Source organism: Suncus etruscus, chromosome 2, assembly GCF_024139225.1.
Source record: "Suncus etruscus isolate mSunEtr1 chromosome 2, mSunEtr1.pri.cur, whole genome shotgun sequence".
Taxonomy (NCBI): Eukaryota; Metazoa; Chordata; class Mammalia; order Eulipotyphla; family Soricidae; genus Suncus; species Suncus etruscus.
In genome coordinates, this window is record NC_064849.1 from 31,835,074 (window position 1) to 31,856,447 (window position 21,374).

The 21,374-nt window shown below is 55.2% G+C and overlaps 1 protein-coding gene across 1 annotated transcript in view; it reads right to left on the reverse strand.

The window, feature by feature from the left end:
- SPEG (striated muscle enriched protein kinase) overlaps positions 1-21,374 on the reverse strand; it is a 61,106-nt gene that overhangs the window by 5,289 nt on the left and 34,443 nt on the right. Inside the window, 24 exon segments of the mRNA XM_049768418.1 lie at positions 42-81; positions 83-603; positions 710-877; positions 1,002-1,124; positions 1,212-1,379; positions 1,468-1,584; positions 2,854-2,985; positions 4,195-6,151; positions 6,545-6,613; positions 8,280-8,322; positions 8,448-8,600; positions 9,141-9,167; positions 9,619-9,797; positions 9,906-9,983; positions 10,874-10,931; positions 13,151-13,351; positions 13,463-13,559; positions 14,102-14,270; positions 14,826-14,938; positions 17,905-18,080; positions 18,186-18,309; positions 18,636-18,842; positions 19,320-19,424; positions 19,553-19,672. Of these exon segments, the coding sequence (XP_049624375.1) occupies positions 42-81; positions 83-603; positions 710-877; positions 1,002-1,124; positions 1,212-1,379; positions 1,468-1,584; positions 2,854-2,985; positions 4,195-6,151; positions 6,545-6,613; positions 8,280-8,322; positions 8,448-8,600; positions 9,141-9,167; positions 9,619-9,797; positions 9,906-9,983; positions 10,874-10,931; positions 13,151-13,351; positions 13,463-13,559; positions 14,102-14,270; positions 14,826-14,938; positions 17,905-18,080; positions 18,186-18,309; positions 18,636-18,842; positions 19,320-19,424; positions 19,553-19,672 (5,145 nt within the window).

Below are 21,374 nucleotides of genomic sequence, written 5' to 3' on the forward strand. Positions count from 1 at the left end.
CCCCTCCACCCCAGTCCCCCACTGACCCCAATCCTGCTCACCGGGCTTTCTCCTCCAGGAAGGTGTAGGGCTTCTGGGGGGGACCCTGCCGAAGAGTGGTGCCCTCGGGCCCCGGAGAACTACGGGGTGAGCCCCCCCGGGGTTCCCCTGCCTCTGTGGCTGGGCTGAGGCTCCGAGTGGCGATCTTGGTAGGTGGGGGCTCAGGGGCTGGGGGTTCAGAAACAAATGATGTCACCAGACACAAGGGCTTGGATGGGGGCGTTGGGTTCACTCCTTGAGGACTAGAGGCTGGGATGGGGGTCCCCACATCAGGGAGGGAAGACCCCAGCTCACTTGGTGTGACTTGGGCACTGGGGCTGGTGGGCTCTACAGGCCGGGCCGCCTGCAGGCCCCTGTGCTTTCGTGGGGGCGTAGCAGGGGGAGGACCCGCAGCCTTGAATGAGGACAAGGCCTGGGGAGAGGGGCTAGGAGCCCCTGTTGGAGCTGGGCTGGGGGCAAGGGGCGGAGCCAGTGAGGTAGAGGTAGGTGAGGCAGGAGGCGGGGCCCTGGCCGGCCCTGAGGTAACAGGGACATCTCGAGGGGCAGAGGGCGGAGCCGAGGAATCTGGGGGGAGACAGAGAAAGTCAGTGAAGGGAGCTCTGGGAACCCCACCAGGGTATTCTGAGGGGGAGAAGGACAATGATGGCCCCCTTCACCGCTGACCACTGACCTGGCAATGCCCTGATGAGGACCTTCTCAGAAGGATTGCTAAAGGGCCCCTGCCCGGCGCGGTTGGCACAGGCCACGCGGAACCTCACAGGCACCCCGATGGGCAGGTGGGTGACATTGTAGTAGCAATCCAGGATGCCTGAGCTCACAGGATGCCAGGCAGATTCACCTTCAGGGGGTAGAGAGCAGGGCTGAGGCCACAGAAGGGTGTGTCCAGCTTTCAAGGGTTCGGGGAGCATTTAGGAGAGCACCCCGGGGCCTCTCCCAACCTCTAGGACTGCCCAGGGCCTCACCCTCCACCCGCCGTTCCAGAGTGTAGGTGCAGGGGGCCCGGCCGTCCCCCGGCTTCCACAGCACCAGTGCCGTGTCCTGGTAGGTCTGGGGCACCTCTGGAGGAGTTAGCTTTCCGGGGATACCTGGTGAGAGACGGGGAGCCCCAGTGAGACCACTTAGCTTTGCTTGCTGGCTCCCTTTTCCCATACCAGGTACCACCCCATGCTCACGGGCCACAGCCACGGTGCAGGAGCTGGTGATGCTGCCCAGCACATTGCTGGCCGAACACTCGTACAGTCCCGCATGCCGCTTGTTGGCCCGGGGGATGCTGAGAAGTTGCCGGCCATCCTTGCAGGCCACGATGACCACTGAGGGCTCGGAGCGAAGGCTCTGCTTGTCTGGGGTCAGGGGAGATGAGAAGGGCTGCTGAGAAAGGCAGTCCTGGGCACCTGAGCTGCCCTCTCCGCCCCTCTGGGACCATCTTACCTTTAGTCCAGGAGATGTGGGGTGCGGGGCAGGCTGCTGGCAGGCAGAGCAGGGTGGCGGCCTCTCCCTCCAGCAGCACCTGGTCCTTGAGTTTGATGTGGAACACTGGGGGGAAGTCTGGAGGGACACGGAAGAGGGTCATGCGTCATGAGGACCCCAGCCTGACAATGTGGGTGGCAGGCACTTGTAGATCTTTCATTGCTTTTGTGATTATCGTCTCATCAATATGCCCAACAGATAAATCAAGCCCAGATCTGCCCCATCCTCTGCCCTGTGCCCACAAAGCATGGTTTTAGTCAAAGTGACTAAATCAGACTAATCAGAGCCCAAGTAAGTCTGGAGACCTGAAATCGTGCCATAGAGAAAGGGGATGTAGTCAGTTTTCTGGCGGCTCCACACTGCCTATTCTGTGCCCTGCTCTAGAGGGACTGAGAAGTGTCCTAACTGGACAGACCATTGATGTCAGGCATTTCACAATACCCTTGGGTGACTGGGGAAGAGGATGGTACAACAAGCTCTTTGCTCCAGCATGGTGGGTCTAGGGCTCCAGTCAGCCCTACCCCTGCACTGTGATCTTAGGAAAGTCCATGTAGGAGTGTGTGTCTGTATGTACATCTTTGTCCCCGGCTAGTGAGAGTGGAGAGAGATGGGGCCCTGGAGCCCCAACTGCTGCTTGATAAAGAACCTAGATGGGGTAGGGGGTGAGCAAGGCAGCAGGAGGGGATGATATAACAGTATGCCTCCCAACTGGGGTTCATTGGGTCCTCAAATGGGGGTCCAACAGAAAGTTGATAATTTCATCAATGGTCTCTTTTTTTGTTGTTTTGTATTGGGGTCACACCTGGCAATGTTCAGGGCTGACTTCTGGCACTATGTTTAGGGATCATTACTGGTGGGGCTTAGGGGAGCCTATGTAGGGGGCCAGGCATTGAACCCAGGTCAGCAGTATGCAAGTGTTTTATTCACTGTACCATCTCTCTGACTCCAAAGGTTACTTAAGAGACCCAGATTCCCCCCAGCAGAGAGCTGAGAGACCCAAGGTCCCCACCACGACCAGGGAGGGCAGAGACCCAGGGATTCATGTGAGTCAGAGCCCAAGTAAGTCTGGAGACCTGAAATCGTGCCATAGAGAAAGGGGATGTAGTCAGTTTTCTGGTGGCTCCCCACTGCCTATTCTGTGCCCTGCTCTAGAGGGACTGAGAAGTGTCCTAACTGGACAGGCCATTGATGTCAGGTGTTTCACAGTACCCTTGGGTGACTGGCTAATGACCACAGCTGTGAGTACTGGTTCTCTCCTAACTCTGGGCCCCTTCCTACACTGTAAGGGTATGGAGGTCCGGCACACTTGTCCCTCCAGTCAGACTTCTCACCCAGTGAGCCTCTTACCTGACTCACTGCGCACATATGGGTGACCCAGATCCTCCTGGGTGCTGGCAGACAGGTTGGGTTGTGATGACCCTTTATCCTTCCTCAGTCTCGAGAGGCCCCAGCGGAGGCGGCTTCGGCTTTCCCCAGGAGCTGCCAAGGACCAGTTCTATAAGCACTTCTCAGAGAGAAGATGAACACGTCCACCTGTCCCCAGCCCTCAGTGGGGCATACCCTCCAGTCCTGACAATTTCCACCCCTCAGGAGCCTTTCAATTTGGTGAACATTTTCCTGGCGGGTGTCCCTGGCCTTTGCTGCTTTCCCGCACACACCGTTCTCTTTCTGGCTCTTCACCTGAAGCCTCATGCACTATTATTTTTTTTAAATTTTTTTCTTATGGGTTTCACCTGACAGTGCTTAAAGGTTACTCCTGGCTCTATGCACAGGGATTCCCCCTGGCACGGAGTCAGGGGACAAATTGGGATGCCAGGGATTGAACCTGGGTTGGCTGCATGCAAGCAAGTACCCTACGGTTGCATTATCATTTCAGCCCTGCCCCATACAGTGGGAGGAGGCAGAGCCTGCAAGACTGTGAGGCTACTCCTGGTGCAACTCAAGAAACCATGGGATGGGCCGGGCGGTGGCGCTAGAGGTAAGGTGTCTGCCTTGCCAGCGCTAGCCTAGGACTGACTGTGGTTCGATCCCCCGGTGTCCCATATGGTTCCCCAAGCCAGGAGCAACGTCTGAGTGCATAACCAGGAGTACCCTGAGCGTCACCGGGTGTGGCCCAAAACACCAAAAAAAGGAAAAGAAAACAAGAAACCATGGGGCCGGAGAGATAACATGGAGGTAAGGCGTTTGCCTTGCATGCAGAAGGGTGGTGTTTCGAATCCTGGCATCCCACATGATCCCTTGAGCCTGCCAGGAGTGATTTCAGAGCGTAGAGCCAGGAGTAACCCCTGAGCGCTGCCGGGTGTGACCCAAAAACCAAAAGCAAAAAAAAAACAAAAACAAACAAACAAAAAACCCAGGTAGTGCTGGTTTAGAATTTGGGATTCCCATCCAGGAAAAAACATGTGCACTCCAGCTTTTTGTGGGGCCTCCTCCTCCTATGAAGTCTTTTTCTTTTAATCGTGGAGTGGTGGGGGGATGGGGGAGCACACCAGCGGTGCTCAGGCTCTGTGTTCAAGAATTACTCCTGGCGGGGGACCAAACATAAGGGATGCTAAAGTTTGAACCCAGGTTGAAAGCGTGCAAAGCAAGCTCCCTACCCCCTGTACTATGACTCTGCCACCGACCCCACCCAAGCACTTGTTCCCCACTTGGACAACTACAGGCCCCTTCTATCCTGCCTCTCCTCACCCGACGAGCCCGAGCTGGCCTCAGAGCCCAGGGATTCAGCAGAAGGCGTGGTGGCAGACCCCTGGACGGCCAGCTGGTTGTGAGGAAGGCCCAGGCGCCGCAGACTTTCGCCTTCCGACGTGGCCCGTCGCAGCCGACCGAACAGCGGCGTGCTGCGGCCCGACGCGCCCCCGGAGTCCTCGCTGCTGCCGCTGCGTTGCAACCGGCTGGACAGTCGCTCCAGCGTGGAGCTGAGCCGCCGGCGCACAGCGAGCACCGGGGAGCCCCGCGCCGAGCTGCCGCCCTCCGAGCCTTCTCCATCGACGCCGCCTCGAGCCTCCCAGGCCGGGCGGCGCTGGCCCGGCGGGGTCCGCCGCAGCCGCTGGGACAGTGACAGCGATAGGCGGCGGACTAGGCTCTGCTCGCCGGCCGCCCGGAGGTCCTGCACGGAGCGGGAGCGCTCGGGCCGGCGCACCAGCTCCAGCGGCGTGCCAGCCGGGCTGGGCCGGTACATGCCATCCTCCTCCTGGGTCCCCCGGAACGGGCCGCGCTCCTCGGAGCGCGAGCGGCTCAGGAGGCGAAGCCCCTTGGCCAGCGGCGACTCCCGGCTGCGCTTGAACTTGGCCTCGAACACGGCCTCCGACTCCAGGTTCTCGATGCTGCTGCTCAGACTGCTGCCCGGTCTGCGGGGCACCGTGGGCACCCCAACTTTCTGGCTTGGCCCCGGGGGCGCAGCCGCTGCTGCAGGCGCGCGCTTTTCGGGCTCCTTGAGAGGCGGCGGGGCCACCCTGGCGAAGACGGCCGGGTGGGGCTTGGCTTCGGCGGCAGGAGGGGCAGGGGTCTGGCCTGCCAGCTGCAGGGACTGTATGATCTGGGCGTAGGGCGTGGAGGGTGGCGCTGGGCTCTGCACCGCCTTAGCGGGCTGTGCCGGCTTGGGGGTTGGGACTGGTTCGGGGGTGGGCTGTGGGGCTTTCTCCTGGGCTTGCTGGGGTGCTGGGGATGGAGGGACATCACTAGATGTCGTGGCAGGAGGCTCTGGGGCCTTGGGGGAGCCGAGGGGCTTGAGTGAGCTGGCTTTGGGGCCACCACTGGGCCTCACGGGGCTGGGCGGCTGCGTCTCGCTAAGGGCGGACAGGGAGGGCGACTCCTGCAGCTTGCGCGCCCCAAGGCGGGCCACGGGTATCTCGAGGGGGGCCCCGGCGCGGCGGTGGCGGCCACGGGGCTCGGCCTCGCCCTGCGAGAAGCTGCTGCTCTTTTGCAGGCCTCGGTTCTCTGGTGGGGGCTGATGGCGCGGAGCTGCCTCGCTGGAGGCGGCTCGGGCCAATCGGGGGTCCCGAGGACGGCCCCCTAGGCTCTCGAGCAGGGGACCCCTGAGGCCGCTGACCTTGCCATCCTCTGGGGTCCCCCGCAGCAGCCGCTGGCGCAGGGCCTGCAGCCTCTGGGCGTACTCACCCTCGCCCAGGCCACCCCGGGTCAGGCGGGTGGCCCCCGGGCTGGGACTCCGGCGCTGCGGCAGCTCCACGGAAGCTGCTTTGTGCAGGGCCCGGCCCGGTTCCCGCGGCCCGGCCCGGGGCAGGGCGCTCTCGGCAGAGCTGCCCCTTCGGAGTGCTCCCCGCTGAGGGCTGGGCCCAGCTAGGGGCTCCTGGCCTGGGGAGGGGAGGACCTGAGGGCTGGGGGGTTCCTGGTCTCCAGGGGCCTCCCTGCCCTGCTCCTGCCAGTCCATGGGGGTCGCCAGGGCCTCGTCCTCCGTGGGAATGTCGGTGAGGGACACCCGGGAGCCCGAGAACTCGGGGAGCAGCGGGCGGGGCACAGATGGCAGCTCCTCCAGGTCTTCCTCTTCTGAGTCAGAGGACGACGAGAGGCCCCCGCTGGGCAGGGCTCTCCTGGGCACCGCCACCCACACCCGTTCTGGTGGTGCCCGCAGCAGCTCCGGGATGGGGCAAAGCACCAAGTGGCATTTGTAGCTGATCTGGGAGCGCTAGAGACAAAGGGACCGGAGTCAGCAGGGTGGGAGACCGTCTGGGCCATACCCCCACTCACTCAGGCACCGAACTCCAAGACTGAGGGATGGGAGAAGGGCAGGGGAGCATCAAGAAGAGAGACAATGGGCCCGAAGAGATAGCACAGCGGCATTTGCCTAGCAAACAGCCGATCCAGGACCAAAGGTGGTTGGTTCGAATCCCGGTGTCCCATATGGTCCCCCGTGCCTGCCAGCAGCTATTTCTGAGCAGATAGACAGGAGTAACCCCTGAGCACCGCCAGGTGTGGCCCAAACACCAAATAAATAAATAAATAAATAAATAAATAAATAAATAAATAAATAAATAAAAAGAAGAGAGACAATGTCAGACTAGCCGACAGCAACACTTACCTGCCACCTCCTCCGAGATAGAAAAAGTTTTAGGTGGTCCGTGCTCACCTCCGCGCCCTTTGCCTGTGTCTGCAAACCAGGGGACAGGGCCTCAACAAAGCCCTCCTGTCACCTGCACCCCCAAAGCTTGTGCAGGGAAAGGCCGTCACAGGGGATGGTAACTGGAGCAACAAGGAATATGGGCTCCTGGGGACACACCAGGGCCTCAGTCTGTGCCCCATGCATGGAGACTGTCAGCAGTGTCCCAGCTTCGGAGCTGATAGCAGGGCTCAAGGCCCATACTGGCCTGTTGGTTGCCTGGAGCTGAGGCTTTGAGCTCATCATCCATCTAAGGAGAGGAAGCACCCAGATATCTGCAGTCTGGATAGGGGGTGTTGGGGCCAGGACAGCAGAGAGCAGGTCCCCTCTGGGTTCCCTTCCTAGGACATTCCTTTGGAGATGAGATCTGGGGGGGTGATCTCACTCCACAGACACATGCCTGAGGGACCTCAGCCTTTAGGGTCCCTCCCCCACAATTCCTGAACAGCTTATTCAGTTATACTATTTCTGGGTCCTTTGCTGACTTCACTCCTCCCAAGCCTGGCACTATGCCCTCTGCTCCTAGGGGCTGAGGTTAAATGAGTACTAGCCCTGCTCAAGTGACCAGCTGAGCTGAGAGGTGGAGTTCACAAGGACATCCTAATCCCCACTGTCAGGATGGAAGGGATCTCCAGAACCTGGTTCCAGGGTGCTGAGGATGAGTGAGGGAATCAGAAGAGATTCCAAACCACAAGCTTGGGGCTGGAGCGATACAGCAGGTAGGGTGTTTGTCTTGCACAGGGTAGACCCAAGTATGATCCAAGGTATTCCATATGGTCCCCCAGAACACTATCTGGAGTAATTCCTGAGTATAAAGCCAGGAGTAAGCCCTGAGTACTGCTAAGTGTGGTCCAAAAAGCAAACCAAAAATAAGTAAATAAATAAAACACCAAATGCTGGACCATGGAGAAAGCTCTAAGGGCTTGGCAGGCAGAGACCCTGAGTTCAAGCCTCCTACAGCACGGTCCTCTGAGCAATGTTTAGGAGGTGGGGCCTCTCCTGGAGAAAGAGTAAAAAAGCAGGGCCAGAGCAATAGCACAGAGAGTAGGACATTTGCCTTGCATACAGCCAACCTGGGTTCAATCACCATCATCCCATATGGTCCCCCAAGCCTGTCAGGAGTGATTTTTTGAGCACCATTGGGTATGGCCCAAAAACCAAACCAAACAAACAAACAAACAAAAAAAAAGAAAATTATTAAGAACTTATAAGGAAAACCTTAGGCCTGAGGACAAGTACAGGAAGTAAGACAAATGTCATGCAAGCAGTTGCTGCCAAAGACTATAGTTTCATTCCCAGCACCACAGATGGTCCCCCTGAGCACAAGGTCAGAATGAGATCCTGAGCACCACTGAGTATGGCCTTCCCTTTCACCCCCAAAGCTATGTGTCTAAGTTATGTGGTGCAGGCCAGACAATACAGTGGAGACAGCTCTTGCCTTGCACATGGCCAATCTGGGTTAAATCTCTGGCATCCCATATGATACTCTATACCCCCTACCAGGAGTGTTTCTTGAGCTCAGACCCAGGAGTAACCCCAGGTGTGCTCTCCCAAATGACTATCGTACTCCCTCCATATAGCAAGTGCTCAAGCAGAATTGTGTGATCCCCTTCTGGCCCTCCCTCCTCCCACCCCATCCCCACAGCTCCAGACTCACTTTGAACCATGGATGTTCCAGGGTTTCCTCTGCGGAAGGCCTCCTGTAAGGAAAGGAGTTGTGTCATTCATTCACTCCCTCATTTATTCTGCCAAAACAGTGGTGATGATGGTCGTGGGGATTGAGGCCTCTGGACGAAGGGGCCTGGCCAACAGGGGGCGTACTCACAGCTGGTCTTGCACTAGCACTTTGATGAGGAAGCCCCGGGCCTCTCGACTGAGGCTCAGGAATGTGGTCTCCTCAAAGGCCACGTTGTAGTTGCGGATGTTCATCAGTGTAGTTCGATCGTTCTCCCCAACGAATGGGGAGATTCCCGTGAGACTGCAGGGGGAATTAGAGGGGGACCAGATGGCTGTCGTCAGGGCAGGGGTGAAGGGGATCTGGTGGGGGCAGGCTTGGGGACAACAGGAAGGGTGAAGTTGGTGGACCTTGTGGCCTTGCCCCCATATCACCCCCAGTTGACAGGGTGGGAACAAGCCTGGTTCCCTGCTCTGAAGTTGTGTTTTTGGGGAGCTGCTCTATTCCTCCTCCTTTCAGGGCCTGGCCTCGAAGTGAGGAGTCTGTGGGGTGCTCTATCACCAAGATGGACATGGCCTTCTAGCCATGTTCTGAACACTAGGGACAGGGCACTTCCTTCCTAAGGGGCTTTGATCCTGTCCTAGCCTCTCTATTCAGTCCTCAAAGCATCCCTTCCAGAGCAGAGATGTGGACAAGGCCTGAACGTGTCACCTTGCATCTTTGTTTCTATACACAGGGGTATGACGGACTCCCAACTGCCCTCTTGCTCCCTGCCTGTGAATGTTAGAGGTGGGCCTATAGGAGACTGTTAAATGATGAGGGTCCCAAGTATTGGGTCCTTACCAGAGGAAGGCAACGACGCCCACGGGCCTGTGGGAAAAAAGGAAAGGGGTAAGAGGTCAGGGCCTCCTAGGTCCTGTCACCTCCTCACAGACCACAATGGGAGTTGGAGAGGGAACTGAGAAGCAGAGATCCTAGACCCAGAGCTGCAGACATTCATGAAGGGATCAGGGACCAGAGTAGGGTGGGCACAGATGTGGGGACCAGAGATAGTGCTGCCTCCCTATGGTGGCATGGCAGCTGGAGAGAGGGCACATAATGGCAGGAGAACTAAGTAGTCAAGGCCTTTCTTTAGCAAGGTGGGCCCTGATTGGTGGGCGGGGTCAGTGCTACTCAGTGGGTGGAGACATCCCTTGTGGTGGGCGTGGTCTCACAATCAGTGGGTGGGTCAATGCTGCTTAGTGGGCCGGATCAGCACTGCTCAGTGGGTCTCCAGAGGCTGGCCCTAACCCACTTGTGCAGCCCCATCAGCCCACATTACCAGATGTCTGTGACTCCGGACACAGGTGTCTGGTTGACGATTTCAGGGGCCACAAATTCAGGGGTGCCATACTGGCTGTACTGGGGCTCTCCCGGCGTCAACTCCTGGGCGTTTCCAAAGTCACAGATGCGCACCAGCTCTTCACCCTCGGCGCCATCTCCCACCAGCAAGTTCTCAGGCTGCAGAATGTGAGGTCCCGTGGGTGTAGCAGGACTTAAGGGGCACCCTGCCACCTGCCACACACACACCCCTCTTAAAGTGCTGCCTGTCCCCCATCAGCACCTCACCTTCACATCCAGGTGCAGCACATGGCATTGGTGGAGGTAGCCTAGCCCTGCTAACACCTGCCGCATGTAGACACGGATCTGGGAAACAGAAGTACAAAGTCTGTGGGGGCTGGGTGGATTAATTTGTTCATCACTGACTTGGGGCTGGGGCCTCAAGCTTGACAGGCCTGGCTGAAAGAGGCCTTTAGGTGACAGGTGTGGTGAAGGGGGCTAAAGCAGGCTCACAGGGAATCAGGGCCTCCATACTCAGTCCCCTTTCTCCTGGACAACTCCAGAGGGTGGTGGTACACTATCCCAGAATTGTTTGGGTACAATTTGTTTAGCTCTGTACAGCAGGACAAGTGAGCATGGGCAGTGGGGAGCTTCCTCCTGGGAGGAAGGTTGGGAGACTTTACAAGAAGATTGAGGTCATAGCAGAGCCTGGGGGCAGGTACAGTGGGGGGCAGGGGTGAGGAGTCTCCTACATTTCACAAAAGATAGTGCATATTCCAAAAAGATGAAACTGGAGCTGTGGGGCTCAAAGGGCAGTAATGCCCAGTGCAATATGGTCTCCTGAGCACCACACTGAGAGTGGCCCTTGAATGCCACTGCATGTGCTTTCTTCCCAAATAAGAATCTTAAAAGACATCAGTGAAAACCTGATGGGAGGGGGCCAGAGCGATAGCACAGCGGTAAGCAATTTGCCTTGCACGCAGCCAACACAGGATGAATGGTGGTTCGAATCCCAGCATCCCATATGGTCCCCCGCGCCTGCCAGGAGCGACTTCTGAGCGGAGAGCCAGGAGTAACTCCTGAACTCCGCCAGGTGTGACCCCCAAAACCAACCAACCAACCAAACAAACAAACAAAAAAAACGATGGGAAACTGGACTGACTGGGGTGGGGATGGTGCTCTACTGACATGTGTATGGACTCCTTCCCTTGGGGTACAGACCAGAGGGGTTGCATATGAGCCCGCCCAGCCCTCACCTCAGACTCACACACGGTGGGTTTCCTGGCCATGCGTTCTAGCAGCTCCTCGGTGCAGCTAATGCTGGGTCAAGGAGAAAAATAACAGTGCTGGCTAAAGGGGAGCCCCTATACCGCACCATTAGCAGAGGGATGTCTTTTACCCCTTTATTGGGAGGATCACACCTGGTGGCACTCGGGTTACTCCTGGCTCTGTCCTAAGAAATCACTTCTGGCAGGCTCAGGGATGCTGGGAATTCAACCACCATCCATCCTAGGTTGGCTGTGTGCAAGGCAAACACCCTACCACTGTGCTATCTCTGAGGTCCAAGTCATTTATTTCCCCCTTAAAGCATATTTAACACCCGCCCCTTTCTGCTCATCATCCTGGTACAGAGGTGAGACCACTAGGCCAGAAATCACTCTTGCTGTGGACCTGGGCAAGTCTCCAAACCTCTCTGTGCCCCACATTGCAGCAAAGTGGGGCAACAGTTCTCTTGCTCACCCTGTGTGGGACTTACATAGGTCAAGGGAGAACAGAATTCCGAGGAGTGCGAATGGAGCTTCCTTTGTGGGATGTAAGGCTTGGGGGGACGAAGTATTACATCCAGCTGTTCTTGAGGTTCATGGTCCTGTTCTATGCTTAGGGGATGCTCATGGCAATACTAGAGAACCAAGGTGCAAAATGACAGTACAGTGGGTAAGAAGCTAGACTTGCGTGTGGCTGACCCAGGTTTGATCCCTAGCTAGCATCCCATATGGTCCCCAGAACCTATCAGAATTGATTTCTTAGTTTAGAGACAGGAGTAAGCCCTGAGCACCACCAGTTGTAGCCTAAAAAAACAAAAACAAAAACATTTTAATGGGGTACCATGGGTGCAGGGCCTGGACACCCTAAGAGTGGAGGTACTCCCCATTTCTCCCCATATGGCGTTTCATGGTAAAATCACACACCTTGGGCACTCATGTGTTAGGGGGAGTTACCTCCATACGGGTATTCGAAGACAATAAAGTCCCTAAGCAGCACTAACAGTCTACTCGCTGGGTTTTTTGGTATCCTGACAGGCACGCTATATAGTTATTTAAGATCAAAGCTAACAGGCCAGGAATGGAGGGCTGGGGTGCATACCTAGGACACAGGAAGTTTGGGTTTAATTTTTAGAACCCACCTAGCACCACTAGGAATGATCTACAGCACCACTGGTATTTCCAAAAACCAAGAGAGAATAAATTTGTTGGGGGCCAGAGTGATCACACAATGGGTAGTGCACTTGTGTTATATACAATCAACCCAGGTTTGATTCCTGGCATTCCATATGGTCCCCAAGCCTGCCAGGAGTGATGCCTGAGCAGAGTCAGGAGTAATCTCTAAGCACTGCCAGGTGTGGCCCCCAAACAAACAAACAAAAACAAACAATTTTATTTGTTTTTGTTTGGGGGCCATACCCAGCAGTGCTCAAGGCTTATTCCTGGCTCTGCACCCAGGAATTATTCCTGGCAGGGCTCAGGAGACCATAGGGAGTGCAGGCAATAGAATTTGGGTCAGTTGTATAAAGATAAATGTTTCACCCACTATACTAGTACTCAAAGCTGCAAGAAAATAATTTTTAGGGCCTAAGCAATAGTATAGCAGGTAGGGCATTTGCCTTGCACACAGCTGACCAGGAACTGACCCGAGTTTGGTCCCCAGTATCCCATATGGTCCCGCAAGCCTGACAGGAATGATTTTTTTTTTGTTTTTTGTTTTTTGGGCCACACCCGGCGGTGCTCAGGGGTTCCTCCTGGCTGTCTGCTCAGAAATAGCTCCTGGCAGGCACGGGGGACCATATGGGACACTGGGATTCGAACCAACCACCTGGCATGGGGGACCATATGGGACACCGGGATTTGAACCAACCACCTTTGGTCCTGGATTGGCTGCTTGCAAGGCAAACGCCACTGTGCTATCTCTCCGGGCCCAGGAATGATTTCTGAGTGAAGACCCAGGAGTAACCCCTGAGTACCACCAGGTGTAACCCAAACACCCCCACCAAAAAAATTAATAAGTAGGGTTAAAAATGTTAGTTTTTGCAGAAGTATTCATAATGCATCCTAAAAAGTATTTGTTTCATTTTGGTTTGTACTCAGTGGTGCTCAGGTATTATTTAGAGGCAATGCTTGGGGACCCTATGCAGTGCTGGGGATCAAACCAGGGTTGCTATCTGCATGCACAGCCAACACCTCACCTGCTGTACTCTCCCTCCAGCCCCACTCTACTCCAATCTCAATAGCTGCACCCCACACACCATGGTAGGATACAGCTCGGTGACAATAACTAGCCCTCGACGCCTCTCAAAGGCCTCATGGAAGTAGAGGATGGAGTCGTGCTGAAGTCGGGCCAGCAGCCGAGCCTCACGCCATGCTGAAGCCTTGGGCTTGGCCTGGTTGGGGATGAACTTGGCGGCGAACTCCAGGCCAGAGCTCCTCTCCACCACACGCCGTAAGTAGGAAAAGGCACCCCTGGGGGACAGAGGAAGAAGACAGGGCTGCTGCCCTGGATCCCCATTCACCCCTGAATTCCAACTTCCACCAGCTCTGGGCTTCCAGATAGTACCCCTCCGAACCCCACACCTGCCAATCTCCTGATGGATGTCGTAAAAATCGCCCAGTCTTCGTCCTCGCTGTTCCTCATCTTGCCCTAGGCCCTCCACTTCCATAGCTGTCTGAACTGGGGATGAGATCCTGGTGTTAGGAGGGAAGGACAAGGCAGGAAGGTGGGCAGAGATGGGACCAATGGGCAATGCAATGAGGAACAAGAATGTTGGGGGCGGGAGCCATAGTACATCAGGTAAGGTATTACCCTTACATGTGTCAGACCCAGGTTAGATTCCCAGCATTCCATATGGTCCCCTAAGCCAGCCAGGAGTGATCCCTGAGAGCAGAGTCAAGAGTAAGCCCAGGGCACTTCTGGGTGTGGCTCCAAAACAAATAAAAAATATTTGGGGGTTCTTGGGACATCAAAGGTAGGGCATGCTTCATATGTTGGGGCCTTAGATTCCATTTCTGGCACTGATACTTCTAGCCACCACCAACTATGCCCCCCAAATAAATAAAAATGCATGGGGTAGGGGTCCTGGGGTTGGAAGAAACAGTGGTTCGAGGAGTGAAGGTCTGGCTGAGGGACACCAGGAGATGGAGATTCACATCAAGTTCCAGGGAGCGGGGTAGAGAGGAGACACTCTGCTGTGCTCCCTTGGAAACACAGCCCACCTGTGAGCACAGCCAGCTCTGCTTTGCAGGAGACTTCGCCTGCCAGGTTCCGGGCCGTACAGGTATACACGCCGCCATCCTGTTGCCCCGCACTGAGCACCACTAGCGAGCACTCGTTCTCTTCATACACAAAACCCACATGGTTGCTCTCGGTCAGCAGTGCCTCATCCTGCAGAATCAGCTGTCACCTCCTCATTCCAGCCAGACCCATCAGCATCCCCACACTCCTGATCCCTCAGTTCCCAACAATGTCTTCTGTACTGGGATCTGTTTCCCTCTCCACCCTGCCTCTGACTATACTCTCTCTTTTCTTTTCTTGGGAGGCATATCCGGTGGTGCTCAGGGCTTCCTCCTAGCCCTGCACTCAGGAATCATCCTGGCAGTACTCAGAGGACCATATGAGATGTTAAGGATTGAACTCGGGTTGGCAGTGTGCAAGACAAGCACCTTACCCGCTGTGCTATTGCTCTGGCTCCTACTTTTGTTGTTGTTGTTGTTTGTTTGAGGCCACACCCAGTGGCATTCAGGGGTTACTCCTGGCTCTGTGCTCAGAAATTGCTCCTGGCAGGCTCAGGAGACTATATGGGATGCTGGGAATCGAACCCAGGTCTGTCCAGCAAACACCCTACCACTATGCTATCTCTCTGGCTCCCGCTCCTATTCTTCTCTAATTAAAGGCACAGACCCCATCCTGCCTCCCCCCCAGGACCCATCACCTTCTAACCTTATACCACATGATGTCAGGCAGGGGTCGCCCCTCAACCACCACTGCAAAGCGTGCCGTCTCCCCGGCCCCCACCTCCACGTCCTCCATGATGGACTCAAATCGAGGGGCCTCTGGAACACACAGAACACAGGAGGGTGGGACCGGGCAGGAGAGTCCACTCCTCTGTCCCTTTCCTGACGTCCCACAGCAACTGTTCTTGGATTTCCCTCTCAAGAACCCCCAACTTCCCAGCAGCCTGACCACCGTAGCTCCCCAACTCAGCCCTCGCCCTGTAACCCAAAACATGCAACTCTGAAGATAGGAGTGTGGGCCTGGAGTGATAGTACAGCAGGTAGGGTATTTGCCTTGCACGTGGCAGACCTGGGTTTGGTCCTCCACATCCCATCTGGTCCCCGGAACCCTGCCAGGAGTGATTCCTAAGCACTGCTGGTCGTAGCTCAGAAACAACCACAAAAAAATGGAAGTCAGAGCTTGCAAGCAGACGTTACTGCATCCTCAGCGTTTTGTGCTGAAAAACCGTGGATGGTCACACATGAAAAATCTGCCTTTCTGGAAAAAATCAGGCAGCGCGTCTTGCCATGCATGAAAGAGTCAGCTTGGAGCTGCTTTTCATGGCCCCGTGTACAGGGGGGCCCCCCCTTCCCTGGCCTCTTTCCCTCTATTCAGTCCCGGGCCTCGAGTCATGTTCATAGACAGCCAGATCTCTCTCCAGATTTTCTCCTGGAATCGTATTTCTATGGTTCAGAGGGTTCCCACCACCTGTGAGGTGGCCGGTCCAACCAATGGGTTGTCCTTAGCTAATGGGTCTGTCCTTAGCTGCTTTTCCCACATGTGGTCTGGGCAGACTTGCATCAGAATAAAATGCATATCCCAATGGACTGTGACGACCTCCCCCTGGGTTTCAGGGGTAAGCAAAGGGATGCAGGGGACCCTCCCTTGCTGAGAGAGGGAAAGGGGAAAGTGGGCAGAGACCACCTCCAGGCACAGGTTTCAGTGAGATTTTGAATAAGGATGGGGGCGGGATACAGAAAGATCAGGGCAGAAAAAGGCATCAGGTTTGCAGTAAGGAGGCTGGGGATGGGCACTGCAGGAAGGGGTGTAACTCCAAGAACCTCCAACGGGTTGTAGCTTCAGGGTGCTGGGGCACAGATCCCCAGCCAGGCTGCCCCCACTCCCACCCCCCAAGTACTCCTCCTGGATTCCAGAAGAGATGGCATCCAGCAGATGATACTATCCGGGAGCCAAGGGAGGTGGCTGAGCAGGTGTGTGTGTGTGGGGTTGTGGGTGGGCTGGGCAAGGGAACACACAGGAAAGAGGTGATGGGTGTCCCACTCTATAAGGTGAGAACTCTTCCTCATTCCTCTGCTACTTCTCACCACACTAAAGATGGCTCCCCTGCCCCCTATCTGTGAATCTGCTGTGGGGAAATATCTACAAAGGTCATTGGACCAGAGAGTTCTAGGGATCTTGAATCTTGAATCTTAGTTTGTTTTTGTTTTTGAGCCACACCTGGTGTCTCATGTACTAACTATTGCTTCGGACCTTGTTAAATTTTGTTTGTTTGTTTTTAGTTTTGGACCACACCCAGGGATGCTCAGGGATTACTCATGGCTCTATGCTCAGGAATTACTCTTGGTGGCACTCAGGGGACCATATGGGATAACAAGGATAGAATCTGGTTTGGCTGTGTGCAAGGCAAGTGCCCTTCCCACTGTACTATTTCTCCATCCAGCTCTGCTCCAATTATTTTTGAGAAGTACCAGAACACGAACATTTCCTCACATTGCCTGTGCTAAGGCCACTCCCTCTCACTGGGTTGAATTGGAAACCACTCAGCAGGTAACAAAATTTAGCGCAGGCTGATCCAAGTGGCAGTTACATATGTCTGCAGTTAATTAACAAACCGGAAAACAAGACAATTACCACTTAATGCAGGCAGTGGTTTGAGAAACTACAGCGTTAAAGGAGCCATTATAAATGGGGTCGGCACTGCAAAGGGCAGAAGTCTCTGTCATACAGGCTGGTGCACAGGGGAACCAGGAGCCCAGAGTCGGGACTTCCAGGACAAGATGAGCTCCCCAAGCTTATTCTAGCTGATGCATTCATTTCTCTGTACTTCACATCAGTTAAGAGAGCTCCCTTGTTGCACAGAGTTCAGGCTTATGTCAGAGCTCCTAGACTTCTTAACTTCTTAGCTCTCTGAGCCTCAGTTTTTCCATCTGTAAAGTGGGAATAATAATTGGCCTCCACCTCTCAGGGATGAAATATTAAGAGGGGTGGTGGTGGAGAGATAGTACAGCAGATAGGGAGCTTGCCTTGCATGTAATGGATCTGAGTTTGATTTTTAGTACTCCATATGTTCCCTTAGGCCACCAGGAGTAATTCTTGAGTGTAGAGCTATAGGAGTAACTCCTACACACTGTGGCCCCAGACAAACAAACAAAAAATAAAGGAGTCCAGAGCAATAGTACAATGGGTGGAATGCTTGCTTTGCACATGGCAAACCTAGGTTTGTTCCCGGCATACTGTATGGGGCCCCAAGGACTACCAGGAGTGATCCCTGAATGCAGAGTCAGGAGTAAGCTCTGAGCACTGCCAAGTGTGACTCAAAACCAAATTAAAATAATCACATCCTGGGGCCAGAGTGATAGTACAACAGAAAGGCCTTTGCCTTGCATGTAGCCAACCTGGGACCCAGGTTCAATCCCTGGCATCCCATATGGTTCCCTGAGACTGCCAGGAGTGACTTCTGAGTGCAGAGCCCGAGTGCTACCAGTGTGGCCCCAAAAAAACAAAACAAAACAAACAAAAAAAAAGAATCGCATTTTGCCATAAAAGCTTAGGCGAGGAGGATCTTCCACTCACAAACATCTCTAATATTTTTAGAGTGCTTATGGGGGAAGGTGAGACAGGGCCCCAGAGGAGAGGAGACCACTATGCTGGTAATAAGAGGAGATGTCCCTGGGGGGGGGGCACAGGAAGGCCACTCTACTAGGCTGATGGAGGGAATCCTGGGAAAAGATGGTGAGAATGGGCACTAGAGGAGAGGAAGAGGGCTGGAGGCTTTGTGACTCACCTGCCAGCTCCAGAGTGACAGAGCAGGCCTGGGTGCCATGGCGGTTGCGGGCCGTGCAGGTGAGGGGCCCGATGTCTCGGCGGCTCACATGGCAAATTCTAAGGCGGTACTGGTCATCGTCAGGCTGGCTGAGCTCGTACACGCCTGCCCGTGCCTCCAGGAGGGCCCCTCGGCAGCTAAGTGACAGGATGGGGAGGTCACCCAGGACAGGGGCCAGCCAGCTGCAGCCAGGTTTTCATGAGGTGGGGGGGGGTGTCCAGGGTATGCCAAGGGGGCTCTACCTCCTCCAGATGATTTGGGCCTCCACATGGTTGAAGGTGACAGTGATGCTGGCCGGCTGTCCCTCTACCACATACACAACATCTGGCTTGTCCAGCACCGCCGGGGCCTCCTCTAGGGGTGGACCTGGGGTGGGAGGGCAGAAAGCCTGGGCTCTAGGCTGGTCTCTGCATTCTAGTAAGAACATCCCCTGATCCTTCAGGCCTTCCCATTACCCACTGGGGCTCTGTTTTGATAGATGCAGAAGCTGAGGATCAAAGCAGTCTAAGTTTGTTTAGGCAGCAGAGCAGAAGGGTCTGACTCTAGGCCTCAGCCTCACCCGCTGTGCACTGCTTTCAGGAGCAACAGGGTGGGGGTCCTACCCTGCTCAGCTGCCCACCCCCATGCAGTCTTGATGTGCAGCCTAGCCCTGTGCCCCCCCCCCCACCAGTGGCCCCTACCCACAGGCTCACCATGTTCTAGCAGCTGCACTGGCTCAGATGGGGGAGAGGGCTTGCTGCTGCTCTTGAGGGTGGTACTGAGGACCCGGAAGATGTGCTTCACCCCCTTCCGCAGCCCCATGGCTGCCCAGCTGGGCTCCTGCAGGCCGGTGGCCAGGACAGTCCACTGGTCCGAGCCCAGCACCTGATGCTGTACTGTGTAGGTCAGGGTATCTGGGTCTGGAGAGGAGGATCAACTGCTAGAGGTAGACAAGGCTGGGGGAGCACCAGAGCTCCCCATTCCAGCTGGCTCTGGGCCCCTGCCTTAGTTTCCCCATCTTCCACCAGCTTCTCGGCAGCTCTGGCCTAGTGCTCACAGTGCCAGGATGGGGTCCGATTATTATTGGCATTGTTATTGCCCATTCCGTGTGCCATGGCTTCCGTGCTGTTACCCAAGGTAAGGGAAAAGAGGCACAGACAGGAAGAGAGAGTGCACTAAAGGAGTATCCACTAGCAGGCTCACTGCCCATGTACTTAATTTCCCACTGCAAAGGAGAGGGACTGAAATTGTCCCAACTGCCCTCAGGACCTGAGTTCAGGCTTTACCAGTGGTGCAGTTGGGTAGCAGACCTTCTTGCCAGGGCATTCCCTTTTCCCTCCTGCACCCCTGGATGTCCCCTGCTCATGCCCATAGTCCTGTGTGCCCCCTCCACTTACCGATAGCCATGTCCATGCTCCTGGGCGGGTTCCAGGTGAGTGAGATCATTCTCCCTGTCACTGTCACCACCTGCGGGGCACCATCTGGGGGGCCTGGAACCACATCTGAAAGCCACAGGTTGAGGCCTTTGGGGTCTAGGTGGCTCTTCAGAACCCCACCAAGACCCACTCCAATGCAGAAAGCTGAGCTTGAAGTGGGGGCCCAGGGCTCCCAGAGGGGCTACAGTCCTCACCTGTGACATAGAGGTGAGCATAGCAGGCAGCCTTGCCCAGTTTGTTGGCGATGACACTCTTGTAGACACCGGCATGCTGTGGCCCCACTGCTGGGAACACCAGGCGGTGGACATCCCTGTCTGGGGGTGTGGAGGGAGAGGGGATACAGTGACGCCAGTGGAACCCTCATCCACTGCAGAGGGGAGGCAGGGTGCAAGGTAGCTTACCCACCACAAGGTACACCTGATCCCAGCCTGTCCAAATTTTTTGTTTGCTTTTGTTTGGTTGGCCTGGTGATGTTCAGGGCTTACTCCTGGTTCTGCACTCAGGGCTCACTCTTGGTGGGCTCGGGATCATATGGGGTGTGAGGGATTAAACCTGGGTCATCTGTGTGCAAGGCAAGAACCCTGTCTGCTACCTCTCTAGCCCTCTGTATAAAAAAAAAATTTTTTTTTTTGTTTTTGGGTCACACCTGGCAGCACTTAGGTGTTGGATTACTCCTAGCTCTATGCTCAGAAATCACTCATGGCAGGTTCGGGGACCATATGGGATGCCGGGATTCCAACCACTGTCCTTCTGCAGGCTATTTCTCCGGCCCATGTCCAAAAATTCTTGAAAAAAATATTTGGCAGGGCTTTTGGGGGCTACATTTAGCTTAGAGCTTAGTCCTGGAAGAATTTGGGGACCCCACGTGGTGTGTGGAATCGAACCTGGGTTAGTCACATGCAAGACAAGTGCCCTCCTCCCTGCTATAATATCATTATGGATCCTTCTTTTTGAAAAATTTAAAATATTTTTGGTTTTGGAGTGGATGGGTTTTGGGCCATACCCAGCAGTACTCAGGACTTACTTCTGGTTTTGTGCTTAGGGATTACTCCTGACAGGACTCAAGGAACTATACAGGGTGTTAGGAATCAAGCCCGCGATAGTCATATGAAGGCAAGCACCCTCTCTGTTGTAATTATCTCCCTGGTCCCCAAAAATGTTAAACATTTAAGTTTTGGTACCACATTTGGTGGTGATCAGGGGATGTTGGTTGCCTGGGTCTATGTTCAAGGGCCACGCCTGGCAGTGCATGGGGGACCACATGCGGTGCCAGAATTTGAACCAGATTGGCAGCTGCTGTTGCCTAGGAGGCAAGTTTGAACTTCTGCACTCTCTATGACCCCCATATCCAAATTCAGATCATGCTCACCTGAATCCCTTATCTCACCCTTCAATGTCACTGCCAGCCCCAGTCTTGCCCAGAACCTATGAAAACCCTACTATTCAGGGATGCTGCCTGTCAGTGCTGGGTTGGCAAGTTCAGGTCCCCTACCACAGGCTGAGTTTTCTCCAAAGCTCAACTCCCTCCTGGCCACATCTGCTGACCATCTATCTGCTGACCCCAATGTCAGACCCTCACAGGTCAAGTGTGAGCTGTGCGCATGTGCTGCTTCCTTAAATATGTGGTTGGGTTGGAGCAGTAGCATAGTGGGTAGGGCATTTGCCTTGAATGTGGCCAACCTGAGTTTGATCCTTGGTATCCCATATGGTCCCCTGAGTCTACCAGAAGTGATTCCTGAGTGTAGAGGCAAGAGCAACTTTTGAGCACCATTGGGTGTGGCCCCAAAACAAGACAGGCTTCCTGCTCTGGTCAGCTCCAAAGCCAAGTCCTGCACTTCTAACTGCCAAATCCTGGCTATTGTAAATGTCTGTAAGGGTTCTACTCTATACAGCCCCACAATCTTTTTAGCAACCCTGCCAGATTAGCCTCCCTTAACCAATGAGGTCACAGATGTGCTCAAGGTCACAGGGCTGAGAAATGAAGGAGCAGCAGTCTGGGTTGGGGGACCCTCTGTA